General features: G+C 51.0%; 1 protein-coding gene across 9 annotated transcripts in view; it reads left to right on the forward strand.

Annotated features, from left to right (window-relative positions):
• CHST15 (carbohydrate sulfotransferase 15) overlaps positions 1–12,633 on the forward strand; it is a 99,789-nt gene that overhangs the window by 62,421 nt on the left and 24,735 nt on the right. For all 9 annotated transcript variants that reach the window (XR_010935719.1, XR_010935721.1, XR_010935720.1 and 6 more), the window contains one exon: positions 11,720–11,876. Coding sequence is in view for 6 of the 9 variants with exons in the window: in XM_067709123.1 (XP_067565224.1) it covers positions 11,720–11,876 (157 nt within the window). In the remaining 3 variants the exon portion in view is untranslated. The remainder of the gene's footprint in view (positions 1–11,719; positions 11,877–12,633) is intronic.

Raw genomic sequence — 12,633 nt, forward strand, 5'->3', positions numbered from 1 at the left:
TGCAAGTGCGAGATTCCCTGAGTTGCTTGCTGCCAGTGGATTGGACCAAATTGTTCTTTCTTTCTACAGATAGGCTCGGAGAGGAGTGGGGAGAAACCTTTATTTCTAGTTTTAGATTGACATTTAGCCTTTATTTCTATAACTGATCAAAGGCAGAGGGTTTGAAAATGTTGGAATTGTAAGCAAAATCAAATCAATCACTCTAAAGTTTCCAGAGGAGGTTGTAAACAGCAAGTCCATTTATTTTTCTGGAGGGGAAGAGAGAATAGTGGAAAGCAGATGGGATGTTTCTTAAGGGCCAAAAGGGCCAGCCAGGAATTCCTGTTGCAAGTTTCTCTATGTTAGAGATAATGATACTTTAAAATTCAAGTTAATTAATTTGAATTAACTAGGCTAAATCGGCCCAGTTAATTAAAAAGAAGCCACCAATTACAAGCAGGATTTTCCTTCATTTAGTTCAGTGCTCAAGTGGAAAAGACTTCTTTTCAACAGTGCTCACACTGGCCTCCTGTCTCTTCATTTGTGAGACGGTTGATAGAGGCTGACTCTTAACGCAGAGGTGGTTGTCTCCAATGTAGTTCATTCAGAAGGCGTTCGGAGAGTGGTCCTGCGCCATCGGTCACGGACTTTACCGTCTCTGGGTCTTGGTCTTAACTCTGGGTGTAGTCTTACCACAGTGCATGGAAATGACCACCTCAGGAGCCTTTGGTTTTCACGGTTAATGAAGGTAAGTCAGAAGGGAAGAGAGCACAGCTCCATTAAGAGTAGAACTTGATTTTGACCCAAATGTTTTGAACCTTGGAACCTAAGGAGTTTTCTTCTTCCTGTGCTTTTATAAACTGATTTCTTTTAACAACTCACTGGGCTGGTTAAATAATTATTCTACTTATGGTGGTAAACTAGGAATGGAAGGAATGAAGCTCTAAATGAAATGCATCCATTTATGTACCGTTGTTCATTCAAACAGAGAGTAATGAGTGGGGATGAACCTTTGGACTAGAACCTTGAACCTTTCATGAATTTCACTCCATCTCCAGAGTGGCTGGTGGCATGTGTGGGTGGTGAACAAGGACCCAGGATCATTGTGGTAGAGAGACAGCCTCAGGGACCAGATGGTCTGTATTTGAACCCCAGCTCTGCCACTCACTGGCTGTGTGACCTTGGGCAAGTTACTCAACCTCTCTGTGCCTCACGTCCTCATCAGTGAAATGGGGGAAAATAGTCCTACCTCTAGAGTTGTGAGAATTAAATGACTTAATGCTTGTAGCATGTTTAAACAGTGCTGGGCAGATGGTAAATATTATATAATTATTAGCTATTATTGTTAGGCCACATTAGTGGCAAATAATGACAATAACCAAACTAAGCACTCATGTACTCACGAGACGTTTATTGAGCACCTTGATGTGCTGGATGCACTGCATGGATTGGAGAGCAAAGTCCTTCCTGTCTGCCCTCCTGGAGTCTTCATCCAGTGGAGGGGTGGGAACCTAGCAGTAACTGAGCACTTACTCCACCCTGGCTCTGTGCTAAGCCCTTTTCAGGCATCGCCTCCTTTGAACTTTGCAAGCAGGTGAGAGGGCTGTCATGATGCGTCACAGGTGAGGTGTGTGGGCTCAGTGGGGTTAAGTCACCTATCCACCGTCACCTGGTTAATAAGTGGCCAGACTGGGATTCAATCCCATGTCAGTCTGACCGAGGATCCAAGCTTTCCACCTCTGTCGTAGGTCAGTTAGTGGGGCGCAGACTCTGAGACAGCACTTTGTGTGCAGGAGGTTTATGAGTGCTTTCGGGACAACCCCTGTGAGGGGCGACAGGGCAGGACTGACAGAGGGAGGGGTCACAACAGAGGTCTCAGCCAGCCCCACGGGGAGCTGCGCAGCTGAGATGGCCCTTGCGCGAGGCATCTCCCACCCACCAGCCGTTGGCTGTGTCTGACCTGGGGAGGTTGAACCTCGGGTGGGGCAGGGCTTTTCAGTGAAGGGACTGAACTGCAGCCAGGACTAGGATGGCTCCCCTCTTCTGCAAAGTTCTGTGAGCAGTAAGGATGCCAGTCTGTGTAGGTACCTAAGCCTGGACTCTGCTCATTCACTTACCTCCATATCAGCGGCATCAGGATGCTGACCCAGGGCAGTAACCAGGTCTCGTAGGAGGGAGCTGAGCCGGATTGAAGCTTCGGAAGTGCTGTGGGCCTCTGACTCCGGACGAGAATCTCTCTTGTGACTCAACAGGTGCCGAAAACCTTCTCCAAACGGCCCAACTTCTCCAGGTCTCTGGAAGCACCGATTTAGTGCCAGAGACATGTTCTCAGGCAGAAGAGGAGCTCTGGCGCTCCAAGGCCGTGAGATGTTTTCTCTATAACAGATTTGCACGAGGATTAAAAAGCACCGACAGATTGATTTTTAATGTAAACTCTCTCAAAGGGAGATGAGGAGAGCTCCCCTGTGGGCAAGAGATGCAGTTGCGGGGTGTAGGGGCGCTGGAGTATAAAGGCCGTGACGACAGCCACAGATCAATTTCCACTCCCCCGCCCCCCCAGGTCCTGCTCTCTTCTCTCTTCCCGCTTTAAGACCTTGGAGGGTTAGGAATCCTAAGGCAGCGGTCTTGAGGAAGACTGTTGGGGGGCGTCCTAAGCTGCTTGTTAATTTCCTGGTGAATTCAGGCATCTTGCTTCTCAGAAGCTGCCTGTCTGGGTGTCACTGACACACCTTTGTATGGGCCCTAGAAGTGGTGTGAGGTCACTTTGATAGAGCTGCGCTGTGAGCTGCCCAGGGCAGGGAGGGGCAGCTGGCCGGCTCCGGGCTGGGGCCACGCGCCCTGTTCTCTGAAAGCCGTTCAGGAGTGACCGCCTGGGGAGGGACCGCATCTTGTTGTTGGTGGGAGAAGAACCATCGTGCTGAAAATTCCTGTGTGTGGAATGCTGTTTATTTTGGGGGAAGTTTACGAAGTCATTGGCAGACCTGAGTGTTCCCGCATGGCTGGTCTGCAGAGGGAGGCTCTGTGTGCCGACGAGCGCTGTCCTCGGTCTGCAGAGATTGGAAGGTGATGCGGGCACGGAGCGCTGACTCTGGGCCGCCAGGTGGAGTTCAGGGACGTCTGCTACCCAGAGTGCGGGGCTGATGAGTGAACGCGGCCCGTGTCACAGCCCGGCCAGCCTGGGGAGTGGTGGCCATCGCTCTGCAATGAGGTCCGCCACCTGGGGATCTAGGTCTGGCTTCGCTGCTGCCTTACCCAGGAGTACCCCACCCATCCTCTGTGCGCCTGCCTTTCCTCACCTGTAGAGACACCTGGTGTCGGGATCACGGGCGCATCAAGTGAAAGTGCTCTGTGAGACATACCGGGCTCGTAGGTAGAGAGGATGTTGGCATTGCCTCCCTCTGTGGATGTTCACCAAGGCCCCGTGATTGGATGCTCAGGGAGAAACGGTGGTGGTGGTGGGGTGACTCAGAACCCCTCTCGTGCTCAAGGGGAGCAGAAGACCTGGCCCAGGCAGCCCCCATGAACCAGAAGCTTTGCATCCCTTTGGACCTTTTTAGGCTCAAGCCTGTATGTTCTTCTCTGGCAGAAAATGAACTGCATCAGTGTCACCCGCAGGCACAGCCTGGGTGACTCGAGACATTTCCTCCAAATAAGCTGCTCTGGCCAGTCCTGCTTCAGTGTTCCTCGTGATGAGATGTTCACGGTGTGTGATTCAGTGGACGAAAGGGCCTCCTTCCCAGCTACATTAAAGGGTACTTTTTCCTGTAGGAAAAATAAATATAATCATTATTGATGACACCGTATCGGAGGTCGGGAAGTGATCAATCAGTGATTTGGATATGGACGCCAGCAAATGGAGAGTAATGTCGGGCTGCTCTGGCTGTCACTTTGGTAACCACGTGTATGTGACCCTCCACAGCCGCGGAACACTGTGCTCTCACGGGGGAGGGGGTGGATTAGAAGATGTGAGTGAGCCCACGCTGCGGGGCTGCTGGTGATGAAAATGTGACCTTTCACACGTATGTGGCTGGCCGGCAGGTGCTCCGGGAGCACAGGGAGGCCGGGGCGAGCACGGCCTGGGGTGAGCCCATCCAGCAGCCGTGGCCGCCCCCAGCCGACCACAGCTTCAGCATCTGCCCCGGGTCTTTCCTCCAAGCACGGCTCCCTGAGACGGCCGAGGGGTGAGCGGAAGCCAGGAGAGATGGCGAAGCTCCAGGCCTCTGACAGCCTGCACTTGGCTGGGCAGACCTGACCCTGAGGCTCGAGCTTCTGGGGGCCTCTTGGGCTGGGGGATCCGAGCGACTTCTGACCCAGGCCCTCTGGGGACTGACAGGTGAAAGCCATCAGTCCCTTTGGGGTGATGAAAATGTTCTGGAATTAGATGATGCTGGTGTTTGCACAAGTTTGTGCGTTTACAAACTTGTAAACGCACAAACGTGCGTTGTGCGTTTAAAGTGAACGACTACATCGTTCACTTTAAAAGGGTGAATTTTACAGTGTGTGGATTACCTCTCAATTTAAACATGGTATGAACAAAAATATCACAAAAGGAGGAGAAACCCGCCGCAGGGGGTGGTCTCACTGAACAAGTAACGCACGAGCCGGAACCTGCAGGGGCCCCGCCTTGAGGGAAGGCCGATCAACGTGTACCTTGTCCTCTCAGAGCCAGACGGGTAAAATCGAATGAGCTATTTGCAGTGACCAATGAATGGTAGCTTATCCAAGTGATGAAAGGTCAGGAAGTGAGGACGGAAACTGTGACAGGTACCTGAACCTCTGTTTGTTGTTGCTGTGATTTCTAGATGCCCGTGCGGTGCTCCGTAAACGCATCTGCTTTTCCTGGTCACGCCAGCGCCACTCCTGTTCGTCCTGAATGTTTGCTGCTCTATTACACGTGCGACTGCTCTTCAGTCTCCTGTAACTTACTGAGTAGTTCTGTAACAGAACTGACTCTTGCTTCCAAATCACTCTGCACCTAAAACAATAAAATCTTAAGAACAAACAAAACCCCCAGAGCATCAGCTGGCTAGTGCCCCACTCAAGTCTGCTGCTGACTTGGCTACATCCCTAGACTGTGAGGCTGGGCCAGGTCCTGCTGGGTCAGTGGGCTTTGGGGTCAGGCAGGCCTGGGTGGGTTTGGGGCCAGCCCTGAGGCTTCCTGGGCCGCATGACCTTAGGAAGCTCTGTAAGACTGGTAACGACTGTGCACATCTCAAAGGCTGGTTATGAACAGGGAAGGAGGATACACGTGCAGTGCCGAGCACAGGGCCGGGGGAGGGCAGCCCTCAGTAGCCACGAGCAGGCACGCGGCGGGTGGACACCAAGAGGATTCTGGGAGCTGAACCTGTACAGCACTCGAGTGAGCCTGGCTGGAGGGGGGGCCCACGGAGTAGTGGTTGCCCCTGTTTTCCGGATGATCAATACACCCATCTCTGCTCACCTGGGCTCAGAGCAGTGCCCTGTCACTGTTGGGTGCATTCAGCTGTGACCTTGGGTAACCACCAAGATTTTACATGTTGAGACCTGCAAGCTCACTGATGGCCACTCCTCTGTTCCCTTGGGAAGAGACGCGATCCCTTCCAGAGGCACCAGGTGGAGGGAGCCCCTGCCACATCCACTCCCCTTCCCAGCAGTGCTGGGGTCCTGGGACCTCTGCCCCGCACAGAAGAGGCACCTCACCCCCGTGAGCAGGCCTGCCGTCCCAGGGCCGCCCCAGTGGCCTTCAAAATAACCGCAGCACAGAGGCCTGGAATGTCTTTGGACTTATATTTGGAATTGCTGTTGGAAACAGTTCTGGCCACATATAACACCCATCTGTTTGGGAGGGTTTGAGAGTCAGAAGATGAGGTGGTCCCGCAGGAGGGGGGTTGGCAGCACCAAAACTCAGGGCTGGGGGCGGGGATCGGGTCAGCTGGCCCTCACCCAGCCAGGGAGCTCTCAGCCCCTCCAGCCTTGACCTTTGCCGCTGGGGCTGCTCCCGCCATGCTGGACGGGATCAAACCAGCCTTTCTTCCTGACCTTTCTACCTAGGGTCAGTCCTTCAGGAGTCTGGGACATGTCTTCTCCCAGCTCCGGATACCCTTTTAGCTGTTGAAGCTGGCATCCCTCTTGCTGAGTCCTGCTTCTCCAGATGGAACGGCCCCTTCCCCCTTACTGTCTGTCAGCCAGCACTGAAGGCAAGCGTCCTTTGGGGCTGGGACCTGCCAGGGTGGAGGAAGCAACACCCTCCCACATTCTCAAGGCCGTACCTTTATTAATGCATCCGGAGTCGCGTCAGTGTCCCTGCAGTTCTGTGAGGATTCGTTATATACTTATGTCAACTAAACCCCTTGTGCATTTTCCAGGTTGGCCTCTTTCCCCTACTTCATCATTGTACCGTTGGTTTTAAAGACTCAAATGTGGACACTTAGGCTGATTTCTTTACGTTTCCACTTGTTACATGAGTGCGCCTGTAACTGAAAGTGGGGGTCTGGCTGCTCGCTGCTCGAAAGCCAATGAAGAGGCCAGGTTGGTGGAAGGGAAAGTTTGCTTTACTTTGGATGCCGGCAACCAGCGGGGTGAGGGAGGGCAGACGCCTGTCCAAAGGCCGACTCCCCCTCCCCCAACAATCAGGGGGCAAGAGCTTGTATATGCAGAGGGAGGGGGCTGCGTGCAGAAACAGCACAGCCACCTCTGACAATCATCTTGAAATTGGTCATCGGTCGTCTGACCAGCATCATCTCGATTGTTTTAAGTACAATTAATCTTCAGTTCTGGGGTCAGTTTGTTCCCATTTTCCTGAGGCCAGGTCTCGGAATTGTGGCAGCTTACGTCGTGGCTACAGTCTGGTCATCATTCCTCCACCTGGCGGGGGTTTCAGTATCTATTAGACAGCTCGCAGGATGTGGCTCAGAATATGATCTGTAGCCCTTGAGGAGGAACTAAAGGTCCTTGGCTTTGCTTTATGACTAAACTGGTATTACTTAGTCTGTTGGACTGTTTTCCTTTGTTTCTGCATTTTCTCACTTCTCTGATTAAACTTATTCTTCGGCTACAGTTTTTCCACAGACAAAAGGCAGGCGGAGGACACGGGGGGGCGAGGACCCTAGGGTGCTCCTCCGTTTCATGCCTACTCTAGCGTTTCGAGGTCCGTTTGGATACTTATTCATGATATATTTGCTGTCCTTCTCAACGTTTTCTGAATGGTTTTAGCCCATCCAAGTGGCTTGCACTAATCCAAGGTCATTATCTGACTCTTTTTCTCTAGAGAGTAGTTGTGGGGAAATCATAGTATTGTTCATTGAAGACATTCCTTTGAAGCACCAGCCTGATTCTTCGGGAGGACCCAGTAGTGCCCTCCGGGAAAGTAAGGGTCCTGTTTTGCTTTTCCTCCTTCATATTTCTCTGCGGAAGAGCTGGCCACATGGCCATCGTCCTCCTGTACACACAGGTCACTCTTCTAGGGTCTCAGGGTGGGAGAGAGGGCTGGCAAAAATGACTCCTCGGGAATCTGGGTTGAGAATCTGGACTAGTTTCTTAGGGGCTCTTGTAACAAATTATCACAAATGTAGTGGCTTAAAACAACAGAAACTCATTGTCTCATGGTTCTGGAGGGCACAGGTCAAAATCAAGGTACTGGCAAGGTTAGTCCCTCCTGGAAGCTCTGAGGGAGAATCCATTCCATGGGTCCCCAGCTTCCTGTGGCTTCTGCAATCCCGGCATCCCTTGGCTTGTAGATAACACTTCAGTCTCTGCCTCCGTCTTCACATGCCCTCGCCCCGTGTGTCCCTGTCCAAGCCTCTTCTTGTAGGGACACCAGTGCTTGGATTCAGGGCCCACCGTAAATCCAGGAGGATCTCATCTGGAGGTCTTCAACATAGTTAGGTGTGCAGAGACCCTATGTCCAAATAGGATCCCATTTGCAGGTGCTCTCGGAGGTTAGGACTTGGGCCTATCTTTTGGGGAATCTGTAGACTCCAAGTGGGAGGGGGAGGGGAGAGGGCCCTGCTCAGACAGGGCACGAAGGACTCGTTACAGACATGTATCCCAGCATGTGTGTGGGCTCTGGGGAGCCCCCCACCCACCCTGTGGGCAGATCCAGGGTCCCTGGGGGACTGAGGGGCAGGAGAAATCTCCCCTCACCCTCCCGAGGAGGTGGGCCTGGCCATGAACCTGATTCACAGAAGGTGGGGTCCTGAGTTCATTTCACTGTACCCCAAACAGACGACGATCAGTATTCTCACCCTGGTGGGCCTGGGCTGGCCTGGTTGGACCATTGAACGCGTCCCAGTTTGTCCCCTAGAACTACTTCTTGATCTCTAAAGAATTGTATGGAAGGATTCTTCATGAAGTTAATATTCTTCATGAAGTTACTGTGTGTTTAAAAGTCAGCCAGGTTGAGAGGCTCTTGTTTTATTTATGAGCCACACGCCTACAAGAAATGTTATTACCACAAAATAAACTCAGCACGGAAAGCTTGAGCCGAGGGGTGGGTTTTTAAGTGGCAGTTTACGTGATAGAATTCCAGTTCTGCCAGCGAATTTGGATAGCTGTGTGGGAGTCCTTGGTAAGAACTCTGGACTTGGACTTCCAATCAGGCACAGATTTTGATGACAGTTTCAGAGACGTCTTTCTTGGGCAAAGTCGTAGTATCGACGGCACTCCTAGGAAATGTGTGAGCCAGAAGGGACCTCGCTCAGACCCATTGCCACAAGGTGCCCAGTTGCGTACAGCTGAGCTGCACTTTGAGGTCCGTGCAAATCTGGTTTTGGCGTTTATCCATCAGCTTTTAGATTATACTACGACCGACCCTGCAGTGACAGGTGCCATGTTTGTCTTGATGGAGGTCCTGTTTTTGAAGGGGGAAAAGAGCACGGCCAATGTGGGGGGACACTTGTAATGGGGGGACAAATGTAGTGTCATCTGGGTCCTGTATTTGGGTGAACATGGATCTGGGGGAGGATCTACTCACCTGAGCATCTCTAACGACTCGTCTTGAAGCAAGTCATTTTGGAGGTTTGGCTGACCAGGCTGAGATGTACGAACACTTTCCAGTGTGTGTTCGGATTCTAGGCAATCTGTGAGCAGATCCCAAACATCTCAAGACTTCTCAGAGGTGTCCTCTGTGGACACTGGCAGCGGATGATTTCTAAAGGGCCGTGTAGAAGGCACCGTGCCAAACGCCAGAGGGGAAGACAGTCTGGTCCCTGAGAAGCTCTGCTCTTTTTAGGAAATCTTTGGAAACGCCTACAGCTGTAGCGAGAGGTGAGGGGTGCTGGAGAAGGAGTGTTTGCAGCTGCCCCGTGCACCAAAGGCACTGCCGTCTCTGCAGGGGTGAGGTTGGCTGAGTGCCACGACGGAAGCCCTGGGTGCAGTCAGCGGTGCACATCTATAATCCCCAGACCTGTGGGTACCTAATACGATTTGCTGAATTTCCTTCCCTGGAAAGAGGGAAGCTATAGGTTGGAGAAGTTGGCAGAATAGAAAGTATGGAGCTGAGAAAGAGAGAAACGTGACACCACAGAGCAGGGAGCCAGTCTGAATCAGCCTGGTTTCTGGGCAGCTGGGGGTTGAGTGTGAGTACAGGGTGTCGGGCAGAGCAGTGGGGGGCCCTAGAGGGTGTGCATTGAAAAAGGCATAAGACAGAAACAAAGGGGTGACTTTTGAAAAGCAAAAAAAGATAAAGACTTACCCTCTCTGCCTGCAGAAACAGAGGAGAAAAAGGCATAGGAAACTCACAACAGAACTCAGAAGTTCTGTTAATGTAAAAAATGACTGGGTGGGGGGCTTCCCTGGTGGCGCAGTGGTTGAGAGTCCGCCTGCCGATGCAGGGGACACGGGTTCGTGCCCCGATCCGGGAAGATCCCACATGCCGCGGAGTGGCTGGGCCCGTGAGCCATGGCCGCTGAGCCTGCGCGTCCGGAGCCTGTGCTCCGCAACGGGAGAGGCCACAACAGTGAGAGGCCCGCGTACCGCAAAAAAAAGACTGGGGAGTTCCCTGGTGGTCTAGTGGTTAGGATTCGGTGCTTTCACTGCTGTGGCCCGGGTTCAATCTCTGGTCAGGGAACTGACATCCCGCAGTCCACGTGGCGTGGCCCCCCTTCCGAAAAAAAAGAAAGAAAAAATTACTGGGTGACAATGGAATAAGGTTGACATTGGGCTGCTGTGTATGTACTATCTTATCTACTTTTACGGATGTTCAAAATTCCCCCAAATTAAGTAAATAGGGGAGTGCCGTAATAATAGATACATTAACTGATCCCATCCAATATGACCTGATACATCTATGTTTTAAAAAAATACAAAATATGCAGATATATGTTGTGCACGGAAAACTTCTGGAAGGATATATAAGAAGCTGATAACGAGAAGCTGATAATCTATGGATTATCTTGTTTATACGCCACGAGGAAAGCACAATTAGTCCTCCTGTTTTACAGACGAATTTAATGCTAGACACCGCCTCCCCGCTATGACTTAGAGTACGGGAGAGAGAGCGGGCCTGGGCGTCAGAAGTTAGACCACAGGGGAAACTGGGGCCAAAAACGTTAAAACAAAGCTGTGCTCATTACAGTGCTGTAACTTGTTTTGTTTTACTTATTGTTTATTTGATATAAGAAAAGAATTATCCCATGGTAACAGAAAGTATCTGTCTGTAATGTTGAAAGTCCAGTAAAGTATATTTTCAGAAGATTTGCGGAAAAGAAAGAAAGAAAGAAAATTATTCTGACTTGTGTTAAAGAATGGTAAAAGGCAGAGTTTATTCAGGGCTGTAGCAATAGGTGTAGTGACCACTGTGGTCGGGTCTTGCAGTAGGGGAACGAGATTGTGGCCAACGCCAAATACAAGGAAGAGTGGGAAATTATAGCCAAGGAGGATGTGGGTTGGTGGATGGGAAGTTACTAAGAAGAAACAGCATTGGTAAGGGGGGCGGGGTTGGCTAAACGGACCTAGCAGGATTCTTGTTGAAATTTGGCAATACAGAGACCCACAAGGAAGTCTAAAACTCAAGGCCATGTTGGGAAGAAGGTTCAGAGGAACCTGAGAACAGTTTGGTCAAAGAGAGACGCTGTCTGCTCCTGTGTGAAAACACTGTTACATACGTGCGGTGGGGTTTGTGTGAACAGATCCATGTGTGTGGACACACATGTAGGCCTACAGGCCTCTGCATGCGTACATGGGGGTATTTTTACACTGTGTTAAAAAATAGGTCCCTATCAACCTAGAAAGATACGTTTCATAATTTTTGTTTTAACGTTCAGAGTCTGTGGTAAGGGCTGGGAATTTCACGCGGAATTGTAATATGGGGAGAGCGACAGCTGTTCCGTTATTACTGCCGCCGGCAGAGGAGAGAGGAACCGGAGGGGACATAAAATTTTCACGGCCTCTCTCTGCTTTTGTACGGTCTTTGTAATCTGGTGTTTCGAAGTTCACTGTTACTGTGAAAACAGTCACGGCCTGAGGCGCCTAGAAAGAACCAAAAAAAAAAAAAGAAACCACAGAGACTACGGGTGGCTTGTCTGGGGCCAGGAGAGCGGGTGGCCCTGGGAAGGGTGAGGGTGTCCAGGGTGGTAGGAAGTGGCTCTCTGCCGGGGCGGTGGGGCGGGGGGGTGGGGGGTGGGTGGGGGGTGTGGCGAGAGGAATGGTTGTGTTTTAATGAACCAAATGAGGTCATATAATTGCTTGTAGATTTCCATTGTCACTCAGATGTCCAGATTTCACATTCCCGGTGGTAAAAGATACCCATCTGTTTTATTCACAGGTTGTACTCAGACTATCTCTACTTTGCAAGTTCGAATAAATCTGCAGATGACTTCCATGAGAAAGTGACAGAAGCGCTGCAGCTGTTTGAAACTTGCGTGCTGGGTTATTCACTGCGCGCCTGTGTCTACAACAACACTCTTAACAACGCCATGCCTGTGCGTACGCGGAGGGGCTGCTCGGCGGTTATCATGCGAGGGCATTGTGCGTCGGGATTTTAGCAGATAAACAGAGAAGCATTTTAATGTGCGAATGCCTCTCCCTGTGCCTTTGAGCGGTGGCTAATGCAAAACAAATATTCATGGCTGTAAAAACTGTAAAAAGCTGATGGACCCTTTCAGCTGGCTCCCTGCTTTCTCCCGCGCCGATCTCCCAGTTACAATGCTCTCTCCTCCCTCTGCGAAAGAATGAGGGCGCATTTAGGAAGATTACTATTTAGTGAGGCTCCGAGAGCACACCCTGCAATTAGGATTGGCAGACCGACTCTCTGATTGTCTTAAGAGCGTTCTCTCCAATGCTGGATAGTTTTGTTGGTTTAAAAAATTACCCACCAGTGACTTTCAGTGTCTCCGACAGGGTCTTAATGGAAACATATTTTCCATTGATCCCTTTTTTCTTTGTTCTTGTTTGCCTTCAGGAATATAGCTGTACGTTTCTTGCCCGTTTTTTTTTTTTTTTTTTTAAGCACAAGAAGCTGTTAGTGGTGAATTCAGCACGGTTTAGCTAAGGGATGGTGTTCTGCTGCACAGCACCCTGGGTTGTCCCAAGTGCCTTTTCAGCAGGTTTGCCGCAGTGGGTAAGCCTTCTTCAGCGAAGCTAATATGTCACCTGACCCGGAGCGTGGTCCACAGCCTTGCTCTGCTGAGCGTGCCATGTGGTGAGATCTGCTTGAGGTGGAGGCTTGGGAAGCCCCAG

The sequence above is a fragment of the Pseudorca crassidens genome, chromosome 16 (genome assembly GCF_039906515.1).
Source record: "Pseudorca crassidens isolate mPseCra1 chromosome 16, mPseCra1.hap1, whole genome shotgun sequence".
In the NCBI taxonomy this organism is placed as follows: Eukaryota; Metazoa; Chordata; class Mammalia; order Artiodactyla; family Delphinidae; genus Pseudorca; species Pseudorca crassidens.